The sequence below is a fragment of the Megachile rotundata genome, chromosome 6 (assembly GCF_050947335.1).
Source record: "Megachile rotundata isolate GNS110a chromosome 6, iyMegRotu1, whole genome shotgun sequence".
Classification (NCBI taxonomy): domain Eukaryota; kingdom Metazoa; phylum Arthropoda; class Insecta; order Hymenoptera; family Megachilidae; genus Megachile; species Megachile rotundata.
Window position 1 is genome coordinate 7,801,488 of NC_134988.1, and position 26,913 is coordinate 7,828,400.

The 26,913-nt window shown below is 30.1% G+C and overlaps 2 protein-coding genes and 2 non-coding genes across 13 annotated transcripts in view; all 4 read right to left on the reverse strand.

Moving 5' to 3' along the window:
* LOC100879643 (uncharacterized) overlaps positions 1 to 461 on the reverse strand; it is a 49,602-nt gene extending 49,141 nt beyond the window's left edge. For both annotated transcript variants that reach the window (XM_003705525.3, XM_012290565.2), the window contains exon 1: positions 110 to 461. In XM_003705525.3, the coding sequence (XP_003705573.2) occupies positions 110 to 211 (102 nt within the window). In that variant the 5' untranslated portion in view covers positions 212 to 461. The remainder of the gene's footprint in view (positions 1 to 109) is intronic.
* A 2,627-nt stretch (positions 462 to 3,088) lies between these two features.
* On the reverse strand, positions 3,089 to 26,493 carry LOC100879859 (sodium-independent sulfate anion transporter). 9 transcript variants are annotated; one of them, XM_076532655.1, is made up of 9 exons: positions 19,863 to 20,301; positions 19,407 to 19,559; positions 11,310 to 11,494; positions 9,851 to 9,988; positions 8,651 to 8,929; positions 6,067 to 6,376; positions 5,199 to 5,501; positions 4,305 to 4,539; positions 3,089 to 3,537 (listed from the first exon to the last, which is right to left on the reverse strand). In XM_076532655.1, exons 2-9 carry the CDS (start codon positions 19,414 to 19,416, stop codon positions 3,267 to 3,269), a joined length of 1,731 nt encoding a protein of 576 aa, XP_076388770.1. In that variant the 5' UTR covers positions 19,417 to 19,559; positions 19,863 to 20,301; the 3' UTR covers positions 3,089 to 3,266. The 9 variants fall into 9 exon arrangements, with proteins under 9 accessions (XP_076388770.1, XP_076388769.1, XP_076388767.1 ...); XM_076532654.1 differs by lacking the exons at positions 19,407 to 19,559; positions 19,863 to 20,301 and adding an exon at positions 26,466 to 26,493; XM_076532652.1 differs by lacking the exons at positions 19,407 to 19,559; positions 19,863 to 20,301 and adding an exon at positions 22,853 to 23,005.
* TRNAS-AGA (transfer RNA serine (anticodon AGA)) lies at positions 22,447 to 22,528 on the reverse strand. Its single transcript has one exon. It is a non-coding gene; the product is annotated as a tRNA-Ser (tRNA).
* Positions 24,355 to 24,436, reverse strand: TRNAS-GCU (transfer RNA serine (anticodon GCU)). The gene has a single exon. It is a non-coding gene; the product is annotated as a tRNA-Ser (tRNA).
* Positions 26,494 to 26,913: the final 420 nt, after the last annotated feature.

Below are 26,913 nucleotides of genomic sequence, written 5' to 3' on the forward strand. Positions count from 1 at the left end.
GAACAACTGTCAAGTACACTGACCTCCATAAGAAAACTGTACGAGTCAAAGTGCGCCCCCATGGTTACATTTCGAAACGAACGAACAAGTGACAGGTAAAATTACTTACGATTACGAGGCGACGGTGTCCAGCTGGCCCGCATTTCCCGTGTTTAAGTGATGTACCGGCATCTTTTTGACAGTTGCTGTCTTTGGTGTTCGTCTGCTTCATTCTTTCATCGCGAACTAGTTGACGATCGCTGGTTGTAAACAAAAAACGTAACAACACCGACGATCGATAAGTAACCGTAGCTACCTGTTTCGTTTTTCTTGCGAATTAAATGCAACAGCCTGCGCGAAATAACACGACCGTACGGGCCTTCTGGAATGGCACCAACGAGTTGTTGGCCGTTCACGGCACCGCGACACTTAACGCGTTGGAAACGGTCGCTCACTGGCGCACACTCGAAGGGTGAATGCATCGATCGAAGCACCCTCTACTACCCGGCTTTTCTCATTGGTTGATTATCGCTGCGCGCGCACTCTCGAACGCACAACACCTCTTGCGCATGCGCGCTCACGCTTCGGAAAAAAGAGCGCGCAACTGCTTTCGAAGTTGTATTTCAAATTGAAATATTTCGAAACTAACTGTTTCAAACTGTTATATGAGCCATTTATCTTGCAAGCGGGACAGATTTACTTTTGGAAAAATAAAGATAATGATGACAATAGATAAAATGATACATTTATCTGTAATAAAAGTTATTGATATTCTTTAATATTTGATGGTTTGATTAACGGTATTGGAAAAATTATTTTGAAAATGGTGTAAGCTTAAATTGAAATTATTTTTAGCCAAATATATTACGATGGCTCTGATAAATTTTAGTAAAACTACAAAATAGCATTGCTGGTATAGGTAACCTTAATATAAGTAAGTATGTGCTATGATTGCTGATTCTATTACCAGCTTGCAAGTATGTTACAGTTTCTAATAAACACTCAACAAAGTCGACACGGTTCTTGTGATAGCATCGGTCCACAAAACCCCTTAAAAGTTTTACGGTTATTTCAAAATTAATTATACATATATTGACGTTTTCTTGATTAACAAAAAGTATTCATATTCAGTGAATATTATTTGTAGAGGTAAATTACTATTGCTATGTACAAGTTTAATGGTAGCTACACAGTTCTTTGTATGATGCGTCAATGTATAATTCCAGACAGTAACAGTTATGTAGAACCGAAAAAGTATCATAACGGTTATTAGGAATACCGGTTTTGACTTATATTGGTAATGGTTTTGTTTGTTTTAGCACCAACGTTACATCGGTTCTATGACCGTTACTTTTCGGTCGTATATTTTGCTGTTGCATTTTGGTTATCGTTCTGCTTTTACGTCATAAATACATATAAATTATTGTACAATATATGTAATTTATAGTTGGTACATTTTCGTTTTACGACTGTAAACGTAAAATGTGTAATATGTATATATACCGGGTGTCTCAGTTTTCTATTACAAAACCATGTTCCATACGCATAAATAAAGATGTTACATTAACACAGTGTTTTCAACACTTTGTTAAAAAGTTATAACAAAAATGCAAGACAACTTTAGATAGTTTTTTTATGCCATATACAGTGTGTCCCAGTTTCATAAAACTTTATTAGCGTGTTACATAAATAAAAATACTAAAAAATTTTATATAAGTATATAAAATGTTTATGAAAAGATTATCAAAAGATTATGAGGAATACACAAAATGAAAATGAACGATTGCCATCTGCGATACATAGAAATAATTGTCGACTTTCATATTTTTTTAATAACATTAGATAATGGATTGAAGAGTCCATGTTTATGTAAACATTTTTTCTTATTTTTATTTATACAATATGATAGTAAAGTTATACAGACAAAACTAGAACACCCTATATGTGATGTCGGACAACAAAACACTCCGTTGCCATTCTGTATTTTTGTTAGCAGTTTTTAATGAAGTATTTGAAATGCCGTGTTGATATAACATCTTTTTCATTTTTACGAATAGAATGCGTTAATAAAGTTTGGAGGTAAAAAACTAGGACACCTTGCATATAATATGGAATCGTAGAGGCGAACTCTAACAGAAATGCAGATCCGAAAAACAACAGTTACTGAACCCATATATATACATATATCTAATAATAGTTACGTTTATGTTCTCTTTTCAGTTCTTCTTATGAGCCAAAACCAGTATCATAACTGTTTTCAACTTTTGCTTCAAACTTTTGCGTTGCAATATTATTGTATTGGTATGTACATTAGTAATGGTGATATATATGGAAAAATGAAAAATTTTAAAATATAAAAGTTTTGAATTTTTGAAATTAGAGTTTTTAAGACTTAGAAAACTTAGTTTAGGAATTTCATATTTTTAAATTTCCATAGTTTCAAATTTACAAATTTCAAAATTTCAATATCTAACTATTAGGAAAATCTTAAATTTAGAAATTTAGGAATTTCTAATCCTCAAATTTGCATAGTTTCAAATTTCCATATTTTCCAAATTTACTAATTTACATATTTGAAGATTGGAATTTTTATGAATTTGGGAATTTACAAGTTTAGGAATTTCAAATTTTCAAATTTCCATATTTCCATATTTGTACATTCCCATATTTCCATTTACAAATTTTTCGACGCTACAAATTTACAAGTTTTCAAACTTAGGAATTTAGAAACTTGATACTTTTAATAATTCGATACTCTCAATTTTATAGCATGACAATTTACAGATAATCTCAAATTTTGAAATTGAGAAATTGACTAAATTGACCACTATTCTCCAACTATTCGATTTTGCACTTCCTTTTAATTTTACCAACTGGAAATCAATTTTTGTATTTCATACAATTTCGTGTCTTCCCTCTCATCTTTCAAGAAAATCTATTTCCATCAGCATAGAATTCATCCATAAAAATTAAAATGCAAACGCTCTATAAAAGCTCGTTTATTTTCACGAGATACAAAAATTGATACCCTACATTTTGTTCTTTTCTGGATAAAGGATAGACATAAAAGGAGAATGAAAGCGTCGAAATGTCAATAAAAGCTGAAAAATAAAAAACTACGTAGGTGTTTATTTGTGCATATAAAAAGATCCCTGGTCTGTCAGGGACATGGGTGTCATAAAACGACACTACGTTCAGCGTTCACGTGACTTTGTTAGATCACCAGCTGAAAAGTCCCTATCTGGTGAAAGATCTCTGGCTTCCTTGTGTCCGTTGGATTTAGAATTTCATACCAAGCGTGGAACGTGTGACGACGTGATTCCGTCTGAAAATACTTGAGCTATGCTGCCAGAAGTTCTGAAGGACATCGTCAGAGAAGCGTCGTAGCTTATTAAAGTCCTCCTCGCTTCCTCGCACCAGTTCCAGAAGATGAGCTTTTGGTCCCTTGCCTTCAGGTCCGTCAAAAGCAAAGAGAGGTTCTTCGCGACCGTTGCATCGATTCTGAGCACGTGACGACCTTCCACTATCACTGGAATCGTCTCTGATCTCCTGGCGCACCTAAAGAACAATAATGTTACGTTACTGCTAAACAAAATGGACGGCACGAGTTGCGTGCTCAGATTTATGGTCCGATCGCAACGGAAAAACGCCTTTATTGAATCGCTGTGAATAAAGTCGTTTATTCATGAATTTACTAACTACAGTAGAGTGACGATATAGGCGATAATAATCGGCACGATATAAACAAAAACATAATCCCTAACACTGGGGGCAGATTCTTCGAGAAACAAGAAGTTCGCTCGCCGAGAAATGTAACGTGATCCGGGTTCAGGTATATCCATGAGACCATACCAATGCAACTATGAGACTTTTTTATTTTTCATTCTTTTGTTATGAAAATTTTACCAATAGATTTTTCGCATTTTTCTGATTAAAATGAAACCAAACACGATGTAATTTGGTCTATATTTATTGGTTTAATTGACGGTAATATGTTTAGGACGCAGGGGAGGATAGCGTGTGAGAAAGAGAGACGATTGTGGCGGTCGATAAAGATCGAAAGCTTGTTATATTGTTTACAATGCTAATGCATTGCTAACTTTTTTTTTAGTTCTTTTCTATGCAACTTTTATCAACATATCTGTGATATTTTCCTCATTACAAGTGGACCAAACACGACGTAATTCGAGACATATTTACTTGCAATAATTCGAGTAAACTGCGTGTAAGCGTAACGTTTGGAATTACAAATAAATGTGTAAATTTGTAAATTTATAAAATAATGTAATGTAGTAGGCAATATATCGGCAGTCTACTGTACTTACCAGGACATTACTCGTTCCCGTAGATATTCTGCAGCCGGATAGCTCAACGATTGTTTCGGGGATACGAACAGGATCTTCAATCCATCGATAAGGCGTTCTTCTATCAGTAATCCGGGTCTGGCCGCGAAATAGAGCAGCAGAATTAGATTTACCGCGATTCCAGCAATCATCCCATATTCTGGACCGATTGCCAAACAGCTGAACAAAGTCACCGTCAAAGGTATCAAATCGATCTCTGCAAATAGTAATGGATTCTCTATTACTAGCGTTCCACGATTCTCTATTCTCACAGAAACTGTCTTTAGAACAGATCCAAGAAATTAATTCGCAAATGGAGTTTCTAACCTTCCGAATCTTCAAAGTTCGAAATACAGGACGCTTCAATAAACGAAGCTTCACTTTTAATTTAAAATTCCTGGATCCTCAAACCTCTAAATCTCTTTCTCAGTTTTACAAATACCTAAATCTATGAGTAGAGTTTTCGATAAGTGAATGTTATCTTATCATTGTGTGAAATATAGGCAAGTATGATAAGACACTCCTACTTTTCATTTCCTACAAGGCGGTTCATTAACCTCATAGCCACTGAACTTAAATGAACGAAGTAATATTTGTCCGCCTTTACTGATATTTTAGAAGCTTAAATGATGTTCAACAAACAGATAATGTTAAAAGGGAGTAACACATCGATAAGACGTATCTAGGCCAATCAAAGTTTCGGCAATCGCCGATAATTTACGGCGCGCAAGTCGATAGCTGATCCACGGTTAACACTAAAAATAAAAGAGATTCGGAAGGTATGGGAAGTTGTGTCGAGCAAATAGCTATTAAACTGTTATATCAAAAGGAAGAATAGAGTTCATTTGGAAATCCCAACAGACGATGTAAACTTACTTTTGGTTCTCCAAAGCACTGTGAAAATATGAAATTCGAGCATATAGTACATGGCAACTATGATGACCGCAGCGAGAGTTGCTTTCGGAATGTATTCGAATGTCGAGGTCAGAAGGCCGCTGGCTAAAAGCACCAGGCATCCAGTAATTACACCGCCCATCGGTGTTTTTACACCCGAAGCGTTGTTTACAGCAGTTCTTGTGAAGCTTCCTGTGCTCGGCATTGATCGTGAAAAGCTTCCGAAAATATTACAAAGTCCCAAAGCCAGCATCTCCTGATTAGCGTCGACCGTCTTTCCTTTAGCTAAAAATACATTCAACATGCTTATATATTGTTGATTAGGAAATATTTAAATATACATTGTAAATTCTGTTAAATTTTCAAAAACTTTTTATTAAAATTTTGTACGTATTTTTAAGTGCAAAAGTAAATAAAACGTATGAAAATTTAGGTAGAAGTCAGTTCAAATAAATAAAAATGATTTATAATAACTTTATAAAAATTATTTATAAAAATATAACTTATAAAAATTATTTATAGTAAATTATTTTATTTACTACTTTATTGTAAACTCAAATACCAATGTGCAATTGAATTTATTTAACTAATAATTTTTATCAGTCATTTTATTAATCAGTCAGTTTATTAATTTCATATTATTGTGCAATATTTGGAGTTATAACAGAATGTTAAATAAAATATATACTGCTATAGTAGTGCTTACAATAAAACATTAAATAAAATAATAAATACATTACATCCTTCACAAATTAATACATAAATAGTAAGAAATTTGTGTAAACAATATGTACATAAATGTTATCTACATAACAATACAATTAATTTAACATTTTTCTTGAAAACGTACCAAAAGCTTTGGCAATAGCAATGCTCTCCAAAATGGCGATCAGTGGAACGGAAATGGTGGTGCTCCCTAATTCCGCAATGAGGTCCTCAAAGTAGTACGTTTTATTTCCATGCACAATTGAGAATGGCGGTGGTGCGAACGATGGCAACCCTTCCGTAATATTTCCAGTAATATTGAAAGGTTTAATATTGTAAGAATACAAGGAATAACTCAATATTATTCCGATGACGACGATCACAGCGTTCCTGGCCAATGACGTTACCCACATCGCCTTCTGAAACGCTGTTCCATCTTTCTTTCCACGTAAGTTCTGTTTTTCGACATTCAAATTAAATAATGTAGTATTGCAAGTATTTTCAGATTTTAATTAAAATTTAACATTTAGCTACATTAAATTTTAATCCTTGTATTGAAATACGATTTGGGCAAACTGCGGATCATTTGGTATTGACAACCCATCCAATTAAATTGAACGTAGTAAACTGAAACAACGAAATTTAATATTTGAACGGTCCATAACTGAATGTAAAAGGAATAAAAAAATTAATTTTCGTTCAACGCTTTAAAGCAGACATGGGTGTAAATATACGGTAACTCAATAAATACATCAAGCTTCGTGTTGGTTCTAACAAAAGGCGTTCTTAACAAGGGGCGTTCCTAATATGGGGCGTTTCTAAGCAGAGACGTTGCTAATAGCGGGCGTTTCTAATTTGTGATGTTGCTAATAGAGGGCGTTTCTAATTGGCGACGTTGCTAATAGAAGACGTTCCTAACACGATCATTTTCGAATATCGAGCCTTATTAGCAGAAAATGTTCCTAATAAGGGGCGTTCCTAATAGGCAACGTTACTAGTACAATTTCTAACACGGAACATTCCTGATATGGAGCACCCATGAAAGGAAGAGTTCCTAATAAGAAATGTCCTTTACAATGGGCGTTCCTGACAAGAAAGATTGCTAATATGGGGTGTTCCTAACAAACGGCGTCATTAATAGAAGATGTTCCTAACAGACGGCGTAGCTAATAAAAGACGTTCCTAACACGAAGCGTTTCTAATAAAAAGCTTCCGTAGGATGAGATGTCCTTAACAAAGGACGTCCTTACCAATAGGCGTTTCCAAGCAGGAACGTAACTAATAGGCGGTGCATCTAACGTAGAGCGTTCTTATTATAGAGCATTTGTAAAAGGAAGCGTTCTAAATAATGAAAGTATGATAGGCACAAGACGAGGTAATGGGAAGGTATGCTGCTCGTTTTTATGTTATTCCTAACAGGAGGCATTGAGATGTAGAGATTTTTTTATTAGAGAATATTCTAATTTGATGGTGATATTATTAAAGGTTGTTTTTAGCTTGAAACGTTCCTTATAGGGAAACTTACTAATAGTAGACGTTTGCATTTGTGGGCGTTTTTATTAAAAGGCATTCCAGTCAGAGGGAGTTCTTATTGGTGGGCGTTCCTGCCAGAGGGAGCTCCTATTGGTGGGAGTTCCTACTAGGAGTTGTTTCTATTATAGAGCGTTTCTGTTAGTGGGTGTTTCTATTAGGAAGTGTTACTGTCAAGGGACGTTTCTATCAGAAGGCGTTCTTATTACAAGTAGTTCTTATTAGTAAATATTTCTATTAGAGGGCGTTCCTGTTAGTGGGTGTTTCCATTAGGAACTGTTACTGTCAAGGGGCGTTTCTATCAGAAGGCGTTCCTATCAAAAGTAGTTCTTATTAGTAAATATTTCTATTACAGGGCGTGTCTGTTGATGGGTGTTCCCCTTAGGAGCCATTCTGATCAGGGGGCGTTCCTATCAAGAGGCGTTACTATTATAGAGACTTCCCTTAGGAGGCGTCCTCATTACATGACGTTCCTTCTACTGAGCGTTTCCATCAGAGAACATCCAAAAGAAATTTGTAATCAGAAATGTTTCTGATGTATAGGCTACTTCATAAGAAATTATTGTAGCGATAAGACAAGGTGGAAACACGTGAAAACATATTAATTGGAACATAGTGAGATCGTAAGAAGGAACACATGATAATACTCCATAAAGCGTAAAGTGGGTGTACCTTCCCCGCTTCTGAGGCTTATCTATGTTCACCTTTGAACTAGCTCCATTTACCACCTAGTGCCCATGCCTGTTCTAAAGCCTCAAATCCTTTGATCTTTACATGATAAAACTCAAAAGTAATTCTCTTTTCAGTTGCTTCTTTCACGTTTTCCGTCGTGATTAAGGGACCTTAATTAAAATTAGTACTCCGTGCTGCTTCCAAAACCTATCAAATTTTTAATTCCACTTTTATTCTCAGACATAATTAACCTTAATATTGAACATATACAAGGTGTATCAATTGAAACGGCTGCCCAGAAGAACTTTTCATTTACTGGTAGTTTGAAAAAGTATTTGAGACAAATTATGTTGCATTCAAAAGCACTTATCAAGGGAAAGAAGTTTATATTCTATAAAAATTATTCTAAACTATAATTTAAATTTTGAGCCCACAAATCATGTTTTTATTGAAAAAAAAAGAAGATATTGGAAATATTTAAAGTATTAATAGTTGTAGAAATAAGTAACATAATTTATAATACTCACTTTGAGACAGATCAGTAGAATCATAGAACAGACTCCCAGTACTGTGTCCCACAATTTGACCTCGTTAAGGTGATCAACAACTTTGACAACGGCGTCAATGAAGGAGTCGCTTCTACCACTCAGACCAAGAAGCGTTCCCAACTGAGATGTTCCAATTATTATCGCAGCTGCGTTCGTGAATCCCGAAATCACTGGCAGACTAACAAATTCAACAAGAAATCCCAGATGAAGCAATCCCATCATCGCGATTATGCAACCTGATAAGAAACAGAGGAGTACCTGAACACAGAATAACATCAGTTATAACCTCCGCATTTCTGATTCTAACATTCCTACCAAACGACGATTCTAACAAGAGGCGTTTTTAACAGGGAGTGTCTTTAAGAAGGAACGTTTCATAGAGGCTTTTTTTTTAAATAGAAGGCGTTTCTGATTCAGAGCGTTCCTAATAAAAGGTATTATTAACGGAGAATATGACTAACACAAGGTGTTATTAGTAGAGGGTATTCCTGGCAGAGAGCGTTACGAATAGAGGGCGTTTTCAATAGAGGGTGGGTCTAACAGGGGGCGTTCCTAAGAGGGGACGTCCCCACAAGAGGGTGTTGCCAATAGAGGATGTTTGCAACAGATGGCGGATCCAATAGGGGGCGTTCCTTAGAGGGGACGTCCCCAATAGAGGGCGTTCTCAACACAAGATATTCCTAACAGGGGTTGTCCCTAATAGAGTAGTGCTTGCAACAGAATTCATTCTCAACAATGGGTGTTTTTAACAATGTGGGTTCATATTAAATTTGGAGTGTATCTAGTAGAGTACAATCGCAATAAAGGGCGTTACTAACAAGAGGCGTTTCTAACAAAGGGCGTTACTAATAAGACACAGAACATCTACAGCTTAAAAAAGTACTTATAAAAGCAAATGCACTTTGCTTAATATTTTAATTATCATAGACCTTGCACCGATTATTACTGCCTTCTCTAATTATATTAAAATAATAAATTACATTTTCCATTGACTAAACAACGGAATCATCTCAGTTCTATGAGTGTTTCTGTTCTTCAAGAATAACGCAATCCACTCTACGGTTAATAGAAACATATATCTCTTCCTCTTCAGGAAATAAACATTTTTCAAGGAAAGAATTAGACAAGACACCGGAAAACTTCAAGATAAATATGAAAAATGTTTGAAGTTGCACTCACCGCGATATCAGCTCCGAGTCTTATAACATGGTGCTGCGACAGTAAAGCCATTATTGCTGTTGGTCCCACTGTGATGTCTTTACAGCTACCGAACACCACGTAGACGAAGCATCCCATGAAACTGCTGTACAGGCCATACTGAAGTTTTCAAAAGTTCACCTAACGAGAACCAGTTCTTCCACTATTGTCAATTTCATGCAACTGCTCGCTTTTAGCAGTCGTTTCTAATGGCGTGAGTTGGGATTTCGTTTGGGAAGATAACCTTAGCGTTGCGTTAAGTATGCAAATGCAATCATTTTCTAGTTTATAAAGGTCTCAATTTTTCAAATTCAAAATTCCAAATTTCTCAGTCTTCAAATTTCTAAATTTATGAATTTTCAAATTCATAGATTGACCAATTCCTAAATTTCTAAATCCCCAAATTCCCAAATTTCCAAATTATAAGTTTCTAAATTCCTAAATTGACCAATTCCCAAATCTATAAATCCTCAAATCCCTAAATCCCCAAATTCTCAAATCCCCAAATCCCTAAACCCCAAATTCTCAAATCCCGAAATCCCCAAATTCTCAAGTCCCCAAATCCCTAAATCCCCAAATTCTTAAATCCCCAAATCCTTAAACCCCAAATTCTCAAATCCCGAAATCCCCAAATTCTCAAGTCCCCAAATCCCTAAATCCCCAAATTCTTAAATCCCCAAATCCCTAAACCCCAAATTCTCAAATCCCGAAATCCCCAAATTCTCAAGTCCCCAAATCCCTAAATCCCCAAATTCTCAAATCCCCAAATCCCTAAACCCCAAATTCTCAAATCCCGAAATCCCCAAATCCCCAAATTCTCAAATCCCCAAATCTCTAAATCCCCAAATCCTTAAATCCCCAAATTCTCAAATCCCGAAATTCCTAAATCCCCAAATTCTCAAATCGCCAAATTGACCAAATTCCAAAATCTCAAATTCCCAAGTTCTCAATTTTCCAAATTTCAAAAATGACAAAAATTATAACACTAAAATAAAACCTGACACTCCTACCAAACCAGTCTCTTTCACTAATAAATTACAGGGTGTCCCATAAGTGCGGTTCTATACGTAAAAACAATGTACAATATTACTATTGTACCTTCTTTATCGCTCTCCAGGAAGCTTAAGTGGCGTTAAATAAATAGCAACGAATTTACTAAACACGACAGTGAAGAATTAACTTCAATTATCTTTTAAACGAGCCACGCACATTTTTAAACGCGGATAAGCAAAATATGCGAAACGATGAAACTACATTTGGAAGTTTTTAAAAACAAAGTTTCATTGCGGCTCGCGATATATTATAAAATTTCAGCTAAAATATGCACTTGCATAAACATCAGCGGGCTAGTTAGAAAGAACGAAAACTTTTTTCATTTACAAGCTCATTTAAACTTGGCGAAATAAATTGGAAACTTTATAAAAGAAGTATGTATACACACCTGCGCTGGTAGTCCAGCTACAATTGCATAAGCTATACCCTGTGGTATAACGGTCAAACCGACGGTCATTCCCGCCAAAAAGTCTTGCAGGAATTTCGAGAAACTGTATCGAGGCAGCCATTCTAGGATCGGTATCCTTCGTAGGGTGTAGCGCTTTAAACTGGAGCCTGAAGTTACCTCTCCCCCTGTAATAAATAAATCATAAATCATCAGTACAGTAAATTATGGTAAAAATATTAGTAGTTAGCAAGTTTTTAAAAAATATCAAAAAATAAGATACGCTTTAGATGAAAATTAGGTAGTCAGTGAGGACTTGTAACGTAGGTTACGTTGTTATGAGTAGTTTGTGAGTTTGTAATCTTCGCCTTAACCTTTGTTTAGACGCGCCTCTACAGTCCCTGGCAATCGAATTACCACTATTTTCAGAATTTTTCACGTTTTCCGTAAAATTAAAAGGCCTGTTCAAATTGTAATTATATAATTTATTAGCTACCATGATACACTACTACTGTACATAACATTATTAACACACGTTAATATCTTGTATTTCCACCCTTTGCTTTGGTCACAGCTTCCGGCGTGCTCTGTGTACATCATATGCTTTATATCTTCGTTATTTTCCCAAATATCTGTAATTCTTTTCAACTCAGATAATGTGGTTGGAGAGTTGTAAACTAGTCTTTTGAGTAGGCAGACATTTTCTATGGCATTCAAATTTCACCTCTAGCGCTATACTCGAGCCTAACGTAAACGCACGGCTCTTAATCGCTCATCACCCTCACAATTTATTATCACGATAGTAACAAATTGCTATGTATATAGTTATCGACGTATTTAGTAATTTTGCATGACCTAAGACAATTTCCCGTATGTGACATAATGTTATAGCCATGAAAATGAAATTTTCGTAGTCCTAATTCGATGACCAGGGACCGTATGTAACATCGTCAGTCGCGCTGGGACGACTAATTCCATAGCAGCCTAGTTTTTTGTAATATCTTCGTTATTTTCTCAAATATCTGTAATTCTTTTCAATTCAGATAATGTGGTTAGAGAGAAAACTAGTCTTTTGAGTAGACAGACATTTTCCATGGCTTCCAGACATTCAAATTTCACCTCTAGCGCTATCGATACTTAACGTAAAAGCTCGCACGGCCTTTAATCGCTCATTATCCACACAATTTGTTATCGATAGTAACAAATTGCTAGATATATGTCGTCATCAACGTATTTAGTAATAATTTTGCATGACTCAAGACAATTTTCCATAAATGACATAAAGTTATAGCCATAGAAGTGAAATTTTCGTGGTCCCAATTTTTTGTAATCTTTCAGATAACTTTTACTTAAAATGTTTTTAGTAAATTTGTTTACTAATGAAACTTAATTTTGTTCCAAGAAATATATTTATGTAAATTGCACTTCTTTAGAAATGCGTAACAGTATTTGCATAGTTTATCATTTTCATTTCATTGTTTGGTAAACAACATTTCTGAAATGCTCAATTTAGGAAATATGAAATTTGCAAAAAATGATACTTTGGAATAGTGTAAATATGAAAAGGTGAAAGTTTGAAATTTAGGTACTTCTCAATTTGTCAATTAAAAAATTCCTGTATGTGAAGATTCGAAAGTGATTAAATTAAAAATGTGCAGCATTAGAAATGTTAAGGTTTTATAATTGTAATATTTGTACATTTTTAAATTGTTGAATTCCTAAATCTTAAAATTGTTAAAATCATAAATATCAAAATGGTTAAATTTCTAAATTTCCGAACTGCTAAATTGCTCAATGTGAAAATAGTTAAATTCCAACATTTAAAAATTGTTAAATTTCCAAAAGTAAAAATTGTTAAATTCCTATATTTAAAAATTGCTAAATATCCAAAAATAAAAATTGTTAAATTCTTAATATTAACCCTTTGCCTTATGATTTAATTTCCAACAGTGCGGGCCAAAAGTGACACCAAGATCGGTCACGCGCAGGGACATACACAGTTTGACTCAGCGTTCGAAACTGTACAAATCGCAAACTTCCTATGATTTGTATATACACGTGCGCGGTACAATTAACTTTGCAAGATGTTTGATAAATAATTACGATTAATTGATTATTAAAAAAAAAAAAGATTTATTGTTGCAAGTTTCTGAAATGTCTTATTCATGTTTGGCCAGATAGACTTACGACGCCTCTGAGGCGTCATTGTGAGCTAAGGGGTTAAAAATTATATTTTCAAACTCTATAATTTTAAATTAAACAATATTGTCTTCATCCCAACCGTGTAGTTCCAATAACATGCATTAAAATCTATTTAACAGTATAACAAAACTTAACTTACATATATTCCTATGTTCCATCCAAATATGTATACTGAATCCCAAACACCAAAATTAAAGACAATTTCTCAGAATCAACAACAAATACTTTAATAACGAGCTCTCAGTAAAATGATGAATATACATTTTTAAAACATCGTGAAGAGTTCTTTGGACTCATCTAATCTCTCGACTACCGAATGACAAGTCATTCACAACATATGTTTATACGTACTAACTCATTCTTTTAAAGTAAACAAATTAATTACTAAATAAATACCGTATTCTTACCGGTTGAAATGACAGTGTACATCGTATTAGACATTCTCACAAATAATTTCACACTAAAACTTTAGGAAGATGGTTCAGTCGGCAATGGTGTCTCTGTATCACTGTTTGAAATTGTACACAATACACGCTGCATGAAAATCGAGAAGTTAGGTTATGTAAGTTGATGGTAACGACGCGTGGCAATTTACTCATTACCCATTGAGTATAATGTTTAATTCATTCGCAGCCTCGTAACGCTTTTGTATTTCAATAAATTACTGTAATAAGAAAGCTATGACAGTATTATTACTTTGTTGCAATTTTAAAGAGAATAAAACAGTGAACTGCTTGAAAAATGTGTACATCTTTAAGTAGCTAAATGTGTATGCTTAAAAAAGAAGTATACATAATATAAAACAATACATAAACATATAATAATACACGTAATAATAATGTGTATAATACAAAGATAATTATCACATTGTTTATTGGTTTTAAAATCAGAAAAAGGAAATCATTAATGATAAAGTTGATTGATAGAATCGTATAATTTCACAGGTATTAATTTGATAAAAAATAACTGATTGTATAGCAACAATAAACACAATGAGCAATCATATTTTAAATTGAAAATAAATGAATTTACTTAAAAATTGAAATGATGTAATGTAGCTTCTATTACTGCAATAAAAAGTATAATAATTTATTATATAGTAATAACAATGAGTGTAATATAAAATTGCATCAAATTTTAATGTAAATAAATAAATTGACTTGAAAATTGAAATTATGCAATACAACTTGTGTTAATGCAATAAAAAAATATTATACAGCAATAGAAATAAATGTAAAATTACGTCATATTTTAATATTTAACTTTTGCAAATGATAAACAATTTGCATAATATATAATAGTCTCATATTCAATTTGTAATTAACAAACAACACAACTGATTACAACATAACAAAATTTGTAATAATTTAACAAAACAAAATAATGAACAAGTTAAATTAACAAAACAAAATAATGAACAAGTTAAATTAACAAAACAAAATAAAGAACAAATTAAATTAAAAACAAGATGATTATGTTTCAGCCAAGATTATATTCTAAAATAGACATTTAAAATAAATAACAAATTTTCTATTGCATTTTAGTATTCAATTGTATCATTCTTAAATAACATAACCTGAAAATTGCAACGAAATATTTGAATCTTTCTAAACGAAAAACAACTAGAAATTATATTTTGAACATTATATTCAAGTTTGAATATCTGATATTTCAATTACCAAGCAAGCACCTTCGGATTAATAACGAAATTACGTTGCACACTGAATTTTAATATTGTTTATAATCAATAAGATGGACACGTTTCACCGCATTATATTATAATTTCATATCAGTAAGCAATTTAGTATCAGCATTGTTGGATCAACAGTATTAAAATTTTCCAATCGATAATAATGCAATAATAATAAATTTTAATATGAAAATACAAGGTAGAATGAAATTATTAAATATTTATAAAGGTAAATACAAAATGCATTACAAAATAGGATTTGTTAATTTAAAATTCGGGAATGATATTTGCTAAAGTGCATTATACATAGATTTCGAATTTGCAATATAATGTATAGAAGTTTGTTGATTAAAAAATTTAAATTGCAAAATAAAATATAATGTAAAAGTATTTACTAATTGGAAACTTTAATATTATAATAAAATAGAATGTTGTATTTGCTCATTATGGTATTGTTATAATTTATAATCTATAAATATGTGTTTATAATTTATGTAGTTTAAAATATGGTATAAAATAGAGTAGAAAATGTAACTGCTCATTAATTATGAATTTTAATAGTATAAAATATAGTTAAAAATGTAATTGCTCATTAATTATGACATTAAGTAGAATAAAATATAGTAAAAGATGTAATTGCTCATTAATTATAAATTTAAATACTATAAAATATAGTAAAAATTGTAATTGTTCATGAACTGTGAATTTAAATATTATAAAATATAGTGAAAAATGTAACTGCTCATTAATTATGAATTTAAATAGTATAAAATATAGTAAAAAATGTATCTACTCATTAATAATGAATTTAACTAGTATAAAATATAGTAAAAAATGTATGTACTCATTAATTACAAATTTAAATATTATAAAATACAATAAAAAATGTAACTGCTCATTAATAACAAATTTAAATACCATGAATTATAGTAAAAAATGTAATAGGTTAACTATAACTTCAAGCAGTAACACATAGCAACAAATAATTACTAGAAAATAAAATATAAAGCAATTACATTTATTATAATTGCTATATAATTACTAGAACGCTAACGAGTGATTAAAGAAGGATACAATGCGAGCTGCCTCGAAGAAGAAATGCAAATGATTATAAAATATAAAAAACAAAGCGTTGTTAACACTGCCAGACTCAACTGTGTAATATTACACAATTTCAGAGAAGGTGGTGCTGCACCTGGTTACTCCAACGATAAGAATGTGTTTATCTTGAGAATTATTGGAATTCTATCAATGTTTAAACAATTTTACTATTCAGACACGTTACCACATTGTTGCGGTAACAAATGTTACCAATATTGCTGTAAAATACTACTTTTACTTTATTTTAAATATTACTATTACTATTACTGTTTTATTATGAATTATTATATTGAATAATATTATTATACTCAGTTTTATAATATTAATGTTGAATTATTTATTACTGATTCTCTATCAGAAATTCACGTTTACGCCCAGCACAATTTTTATGCATTTTGTATTCAGGTAATAAAAAAAGAAATTGATCACTGTTAAGTAAACAGTATTTAATAATAACGACTATTATGCAAACATCTTTTGTTCTTAGAAAAACTGGGGGTTATACAACTCGAGTTTTTCAGGAGCAATCATATAATTTTCTTTTATCGCGTTGTATTCGATATATGTCACTTTTATTCACACGCCAGAGAAAGTGAAGCATATTTGAAATACTATTAGCAGTTTCCAATGCTGAAGTATCTAAAAACTTGCTAACGGTATCCAATTTATATCACCGCAAATAATAGGAACGAATAACTAATTGCTTAATGAAAGTTGTTAACGAACCGTAATTTTCCCATTTACGACTCAAACCGCAGAGAAGTAAAACGTTCATTTACAAAATTCTTTCCACACGTACTCAAACATTGCGATCGTGGTTGAAATACGTAAAAACTGTCGAGTAAATTTACTGATTTGCATATTAATTGTACAGCTTCGTGTCAATTTTGCGAACATTTCGAGCATACAAAATGTGAAGCCATATTTCAGGATTCGATGGCGTGTTGTTGATTCGAAATACCGAAGATTAATGTAATTTGGAATATTCCGAGCGTTTCCATTGATAACAGAAATTTCTAATTACTGCATTAAGAATTGACTAATTAAATTGTAGTCGATAATTAAATACATCCCAATTAAGAATTCAATAGTAATTATCGATTGAACGATTTCATAATTGAAAATTAATGTTCAATATGCAATTCCTACAATTTAAGTCAAATTAGAGATTAACGACTAATTTTAATTCAGGACTTTCTTAATTAGAATAGAATCGTATCTGGTTAGAAATTAAATTTATTTTTAATTCAATCTTGTTTTGCGAACATTAATTTTGAACCTTAATTATAAATTATTTAAAGCGATAATTAGAATTTAATTTTTTCTTCAAGTTTAAATATATTATTACCATTATATTTTCATATAATTTTGTTTTACTTTAATTTCATTATACCACTATATTTTTACCATACTGTGTTATAGTTATTAGCTAATAATAATTAATATATTCTTACAGTAATAATTCGATATAAGCAAATATGTCCTAAACAATATAACCAAAAACATTTCGGCGCACCTAAGGAACAATAATGTCACGTTACTGCTGAACAAAATGGACGACACAAGTTGCGAGCTCGATTTATGGTCCGATCGCAACGGAAAAACGCCTCTATTGAATCGCCGTGAATAAAGTAGTTTATTCGTGAATTTATTAACTACAGTAGAGTCTTGATATAGGCGATAATAATCGGCACGATATAAACAAAAACATAATCCCTAACACTGGGGGCAGATTCTTCGAGAAACAAGAAGTTCGCTCGCCGAGAAATGTAACGTGATCCGGGTTCAGGTATATCCATGAGACCATACCAATGCAACTATGAAACTTTTTTATTTTTCATTCTTTTGTTATGAAAATTTTACCAATAGATTTTTCGCATTTTTCTGATTAAAATGAAACCAAACACGATGTAATTTGGTCTATATTTATTGGTCTAATTGACGGTAACAAGTTTAGGATGCAAGGGAGGATAGCGAGTGAGAGAGAGAGACGATTGTGGCGGTCGACGATGATCGAAAGCTTGTTATATTGTTTCAATGCTAATGCATTGCTTACTTTTTTTTTAGTTCTTTTTTATACAACTTTTATCAACATATCTGTGATATTTTCCTCATTAAAAGTGGACCAAACACGACAAAATTCGAGGCATATTTACTAGCAATAATTCGAATAAAGTCTTCTATGTAAACATAACGTTTGGAATTACAAATAAATATGTTCAGATTTACGGCGTGTTTGGTCTCATTTTAATCAGAAAAATGTTACAGATATGTCGATAAATGTGTCATAAAAAAAAAAAAGAAAAAAAAAAGAAGTTTTATTCCTGTATTAGGATATGTTCTTGTTTGTTTACGTTCTGCCATTCGGACGTCTCCGTCGCTCGCTATCCTTTTCGTTGTTCAGAAAAACATCAATGTACATTAAACATCAAAAAAGCTTGTGTACGATATAAACGAAAGTTCAGATCTAAATGATTTGCTATATCGAATGATAATGTATTAGATAGTATATTACTGTATAAAGTTCATAATAAATGAAACTACATTACTATATTAACAAATTTCGTTTCTGATTTGTAAACTGAATTTTAGTAAATTGAGTTAACATTTTTGTAGAATATTGTCACTCTTATTATTACTCCCAACACTGTTTCACTTGCCTATTTATCTCTGTTATGCTTTTACTATTAACATGTTTATGTTATTATACGATATAATATTATAATTTATTTAAAACCGCTAAAATTAGTCATTTGAAAATTGTTTATTTATAAAGTGAATTGCGAAATTTTCGAACTCAAAAACATTTAAATTATTAGATTTAAAAATTGTTCAAATTCTGTATTTGAAAATTGTTAAGTTTCCAGATTCGAAAACTGTTAAATTAAATTTAAAAAAATTCTGAATTTTAAAATTGTTAAATTTCTAATTTAAAAAATTGTTATATTTCTGCATATGAAAGTAAAATGACTTTGTACTATAACTAAATGTCTTTTTACTTTGTAAATATAGTTGTAAAATTCCTAAATCTCAAAATTGTTAAATTTATAAATTGTTAAATTTCTATTTTACCAAAAATACTGTAACACAAATATCTGTATACCTACACAGCATCATTTTCCTCAAACGTTCACTCTCCCTTTGTTCAACGCAACGCTGCAGCTGAGCAACAACTACCAAATTATCAGAACTGCACCATTTCTCAAAGTTCCATTCACACAAAATTCATGATGCTGTCGGCATTCACTTCTAGAACCATACTAACAGATCTAACTGAAATCACGTTACTCGACAGACGAGGGAACAAATTTTTCGGTTTATAAGATCAGTGCAAATACAGATAACAGCGTATGATTACGAGGGTATTGATGGTGCATGAAGAAAACTTCTTTTTTTGTAACACATTTATCGTGTCCGGGTAATATCGCTTGATAACAAGTCACATGATTAATAACAACAATAGGATTGTCATTAAGTCGACGAAATATTTCAAATATTTTGTAATCATACTCTGTACTCTTTAGCATTAACACTAAGCCTACCAATAAATAATGTACACTTACCACGAAATTAAAAGTGATGTTGAATAATAAATAAACGGACGATAAAACAGATTAATAACTTCAGTTCTTTATTTCGTTGATAATGATCGCAGATTTCAAGGAAATCTCCTTAACAACTTGTGTAACAATAGGAAACTTGTGAACTTGATTGCCAGTTTAGTGTTAAAATTTTTCGGACGTAGTTTATCGAGTGTTTAAAGAATGATGGACACTGAGAGGTTGTAATGACAGGTAGCTACATATATATTTATTCACACTTAACATTATTTAATTATGATAGTATACTTAAAAAAGGACGACAATTACTAAAAGGATAATCGCGTGTCCGCGCGCGGAATAATTTTACTTGGAGGTTACGCGCGAAACTGTCAACTGAAGAACGAAAATAAAAAAAAATTACACTAGGAGGCGCCAATCACGTGCACTTATAAGAGCGGGAAATTGAAAAATTCTTCGTGCATCATGAAGATTTGCAAGAGGAAATGAAAAGTGCCTGTACCTTTTTGCGATGTGGAGCTTCGATGAAGAGACATGAGTGATTCAATATTGATTGTTTGATTTCCGGTTCGTTATGTTTGAATTTTAAGCGATGATCATATAGTCACGAGGAAGCGTAATAATATATAGAATGCACTGTAAGCACTATCAAACAAAAACAGATCATGTGCTATTCTTTCTAGAATTTCTGAGACATATGATATTCGTTGAAGAGGGAAGATTCTGGAATGATGTTTTCTTTACAATTTTAATGTAGAAGTATTATGATTATATTATATAATATTATATTCAAATGATTAAATAAATTAAAATAATTATAATATATACAATATATATAATAAATAAATTAAAAAGAAAAAAAATATATATATATATATGTACATATATTGTAATGTATAATATAATATTATAATTTAATGTAATATAACTATACTAAATTATATTATAATAAATATGTAAAATAATATAATTTGATATAATTGTATTATATTAAATATAATAAAATAAATTATAATATTATACTTTTATATTCTTTTTTATTATATTTTATTCTTTACAGAGTAAATTATATACAGTGCATACTTTGACAAATTTTTAAAATGTAGAGAATGTAGAAAATTTTGAAAATTTAAAAAATTGAAAACTTGATGGATCTGAAGGACTTTAAAAATTTTATTAATAGTCGAATTTGGTCTGCAGCGCTAGATTAATGTTAGATATTTATCTTTCAGTAAATGCAAATATCTACAGAAATTCTATCCATTGTTCTCTCTAAGGTTTAAAGATGGCGCCACGGAAGTCAAACAGCTAATCTATAATTCCCCAACATCTTGATTCAAATACAAATATATTAATACAATAGTACTAAAATTATGAAAAACTTTCGTATTTTTTATATCATAGTGATTTTGTAGTCTTTAAGACTGTGTATCTTTTTTAAAACAATTTGTATAATGAATAAATGGTAATACAATATATAATATATAATCTTACATAGATGTAATTAATAACCGTTATAGTGTGGCTATTTGTAAGATAGTATGTTCGTGTCACAATTAAAAATTTCGTGACGTTATTAAACACTTTAATTTTTGTTAAGTGCTGATAAAACAATTTTTATAAAGTTTATAAAATCTTAAATTCTTGTTTTACATAAACTTAATAATTTCATATATTTTTACACTCGATATGTGTATGTATAAAATAATTAAAATAAAATATTGACATTTTATGTAGTTAACTATTGTTTAGTTTATCTTTCGCTACCAAGGATTAGTTAATAGATAATTGAAATAATGTTTGCGATTTGAAGCAATGCCACGATATAGAAAAGCACAAAATAATACAATAATTGCAACTCTTTATCTTTATATCAACCGTTTAGCGAAACTCTTGGATATTATCAAATTGACGTATACTTCAAGTTTATTATACATTCCAAAGATAAAGATGAGTATTTCAACGGGATTTTTAACAAGGTTACAAACTGTCACTTTCTTCTGTTAAATATAATATAATAATGATTTTTAACATTTCAAATTCTTTTCTTATAAAAATATATAAACTTTATATGCAATTATAAAATTATAAAAATAAAAAAATATAAATATATAAAAGTATAATAATATACAAATGTAAAAATGCGAAAATATTAAAATATATAAAAAAATATGTTTCATATAAAAATATGAAACTATACAACTATAATGATATAAAAATATTAATTATTATTACAAAAAAATCCGTATACTTATAATGATATAATTAATAGAAAAATATGCACTGAAATTTTAATTAGAATAAAATATTAGAGTATCATGAATTATATTAAATTTAATTTTTAGTCACATAAATATGCGATGAAACTTCTATTGGGTTAAAAGAAATAAATGTGACTGTATAAAATAAAATAGATAATAAATGTGCATGAAGAAAACGTAGGAATATGCAATAATATTTATATTAATCTAATAAAAAATTAATCCCATTGCATAAAATTAAACACGTAATAAATATAAATAAACAAAGCATGCAAATATGGAATAAAAACTTAGATTAAGTTAAAAAAAATTAATCCCACTTTATCCGCAGTCGGTAGGACTCGAACCTACGCTCCCAGAGGGAATCTGATTTCTAGTCAGACGCCTTAACCACTCGGCCACGACTGCTTGTGTCAGCTAGTGTTTTTAGCAGTATAAATATGCATCGAACATTCGATTAAATGAGAATACAAAATTATAATTCAAACACAAAATATCATAACATTTCTTGAAACGTGAAATGATACAACAATCTTTTACGTTATCAAAGTATCAAATAGATATAAATGTCGTCTGAAATGAAGCATTGCAGACGTAATAAAAAACGTGCATAACAGAACAAAGAACCATTATTATTTATACGAAATGTGAAAAGCGTACAGAACGAACGAATTCGATTATGATTTTATAAACAGAATTATGGACACAGCAGATATTCAAAATTATGCTTACCTAGAAGCGGCGTTATTTCGTCAATGCTTCTTCTCTCATATGCCATTTTTGCATAATCGAATACAGTATCAAGTTTACTACTCTGCGCTTATGTCACATACAAGGTCTCAAATACTTTGACTAATGCACGATCTAATAAACTAGTAATGTCGATAAAGTAGGATACCTTTATAACACTTGATTGTAATGTAGTGCTGACTACGGGGAAGCTACTCAGCAAATTATAACATGAATATCACATACACATTCCTGTGATAATATTCTGCGAAAATGGCGCGAAATTTGAAATATTTTATATTCACTACAGCTAGTGGTTGTTGTAAGTATTTATTTTATCTTAACCAGAAAAGTATAAAGCTTATGTTACCTTAAAAATATTTACTTTTGTCCAATAAATTATTAAATTTTTTACGAAGATTTTTGATGAACATAAATTATGAGATTGTAACAAGGTGAGTTTTTAAAAGACGTAATCAGCACGTTACAAGTTAAACTGACAAAAATATAAATGTTTGAGATACATAAAGAAAATTTAGAGGTCATTTTACTTGGAAGAATATTAAATTGTGTTGAACAACATTGCTTGAAAATAAAAAAAAATTAGAAAAAATATAAAAAAAAACAAACAATTTTATTTCTATAAATAATTACGTTGATAAGTATAAATAAATTATGTTAACAAATTTTTCCTTTTACTTTATTAACGCAGTATGAGTCTCGTATTATTTGTTGCGTACATTTTCAGTTTGACTGTATAAAAAAATAAACTAAATAATGCAGGAGACAGAATAAATAAAACATCTTGTGTAATAATTTTTTTCAATTATGGTTTCATAACATTCACGTAACAAACTAACTACATGACTAACATTATTATTTAAACAAATTCTTGTATTGAACAATTTATTAATGTCATTTGTCAGGTACTATTTCTTCACGACTTTTCTTATGTATTTTTAGATGTAGGTATACAAGTAAGTTGTAATAATTTATAAAAATATCCATTAATTAACATTGTGAATATTTGTTATTTTTATTAAATATTTAACATTTGAAACTTTGCGAATTTTTAATTATTCCAGGGACAAATTGTTTACACATTATAATTGTAATTATATTTGTAACTGTTTACTTAAAAGTAACATACTGATAGAAAAAGATGAAAATAAAAATTGATAAAAATTATCTTAATCTTTTCAATTTAATTTGAGTACTTCAACAATTTATTTAACATTATTATACACATGTACACATTAATCACACATTGAAGATTATAGCGAAATATGTTGATAAAAAATTTGAAAATTATAATAAAAATTAAAATAATTTTAATTATAGCTATATATCTTGAAAGTACACACTTGAAAGAATCATATAATTTTTTTAAACTTTTTCAACAATTTGAATTAATTTTTCGCTTTTAATTCTCAATTCGAAATTTTTTAATCATTTCTTGTGTGGATATTATTTAAAATGGAATAAAAAAAACAAAAAATTAAATTCGACGAGGATGGGATTCGAACCCACGCGTGCAGAGCACATTGGATTAGCAGTCCAACGCCTTAACCACTCGGCCACCTCGTCTCGTGTGAAGGCACGCTCTACTGAATATATTTCAAGCCAATCCCATTTTAACAATTTTTATAGATACACATTTTAAATATTTTTACATAATATCATTACTTTGATCTCTACCACTACCTAAGTATTCTCAAACTTATAATTAACACATTGATACGACGATGTAATTGTAGTTCTACATTATATTGTAATTATTCGGAATATTATCGTTTCATTTTTCAAACCAAATTTTTCAGCTGATACCCCGGGTAATTAAAACTTATCTGATACTAATATATCTAATGCAGTCATACACAATTTTTATGCGTTAAATTACGAACGTAATCTGCTTAATTATGAATGTAATTTATTAGATAATTTTTCAAACAGTATTAGGAATTCTTGATTTATCCTAGAAATGGACTGCACCTATTCATTAAGATCATGTGTCGATATATTACAATCTAAATGTCTATGTACTTTAAAAAATGATACGGATAAGAGTTAATACAATGTTCATGCCGTTTAAAATTATCTTTAATAACTGTAATTTTTCATTTTTTAATTTGTACCGTTCAACTGCTATCTTGAATAATTAATACTACGTTTATACCATTATAAATTATCTTTGACAGTTTTAATCTTTTGAGTTTGTAATTTAATTTTTCAACTGTTGTCTTACATAGTTAAAGAAGTACTAATTTAAATTATCTTTAGTAACTCTAATTTTGCACGTGTCGGTTTAAACCTTTCAGTTATTTTCTTGTACAATTACCAATAAATATTACTTAAAATTTTGTTGGTAATTGCAATTATTTAAGATACAATTTCTTCATTTTTTAATATAAATTTTTCAATTACTGCCTTACATAATTAATATAATATAAAATTTATTAAAAATTGTACTATCTTATATAAGTAATGATTGTAATACTCTTCAGAGTTTTTCTTAATTTTTTATCAATTATTCAGTTGTATTAAATACACGATACCGGTTTCCGGCAAAAAATGCATTAAATTCTTACAACTGAGTAAATAAATTCAATCACAGCGATCAAATAGATTGTTAAATAATGTTACGTGAATCTGATATAATCCTTTAATTATATAATAAGTCGTATCTATTCGATTCGACAGAGTTTCAACGTATAAAACTATTTTTGTTACAATGAGACATGCAATATTCATATTAAGCGCTTTCGAAAAATTCCTGAAACAGTTGCTGGAATTGCGCATTTAATTTTAAGGTTATTTTTCTTATCGTTGAATAAACACTTGTTAAATAATCTTAAAAACTGGATTACTTTCAGAATTTTTTTATACGAATTATTAAGCGAAAAGTTTCAATTGCAGATAACACATGTATCCTTATTCTTCAATCTTTTTTAATAAAAAATGTTATACAATACTACATTCTTTATAAATTAGAATGTATTATCTATTTACAATTAATATAAAAAAAGTTAATTTTTAATTATCTTAATATCCTAAATTATGGAGGTAAACAAATTTAAAACAAAGTCAAAAATAATTAGTTTCTTCTGACAGTTACTTTCGCTTATATTGCATTTTTAAGGATATAATTAAATATTTTAGCGACAGAGTATTTATTTGAAAAAGAAACATTATCGATAATATTTTAATTATTTAAACTCTACTCATAAGATTAAACAAGATTATTGTTGAATTTTACAATTTAATAATTTACTAATGTATATTTAATCGCATATATTAAAATGTAATATAATTGAACATAACTATAAAAAGAATATAAATTATATAGGAATAGAAATAAAGAATGTAAATTATAATGTAATTTAATTATTTAAATATTATTATAACAGTAATACTTAATTGTATTCTATCCTTATTTTTGAGTAAATTTTACAATTTTTAATTTTTAAAAAAAATTAAAAACTAAAATTTCTAAACTGTAAATAAATGAAACAGACATTGTCTAAAAATAGAATTCGTAAATATTCATTACATAAATTTAAAAAAAGAAACGCGGTAGGTTATCCAACGCAAATAAATAGTAAAATCTATGACTTACCTTGATGTTGCATTCTTGCAGGCTATTCATTAACCAAACAATAATTGCAACTGACGGGCAGTGTTTCTGCGAAAAAAGGTATCTTGATAATAACGGCCCGAAAAACATAATCGGAAAGCATCGTACGACTAATACGTTATTAAGCAAATTTGTACCAAAACTACCAAACAATTACATCCTAATGCATTTCAAAGAAGTATACAAGATGGTCTATTTGTTTTTACTTTTTTATTTTTTGATTTCCTATTAAGACTTTTAAATAGAAAATTTAAGAGGTTAAGAAGTTAAAGTAATGTATAGGATATATAGGATATAATACAAAAAGTAGGGTAATATTCTTAATACCTATTTATTTTTTAATAATTTGTCAAGATTTTTTAATAGAAAATTAGTTCATAATTTGTTCATAATTTGAAAATTGTTCATAATTTGGAAACTAGTATTGTTA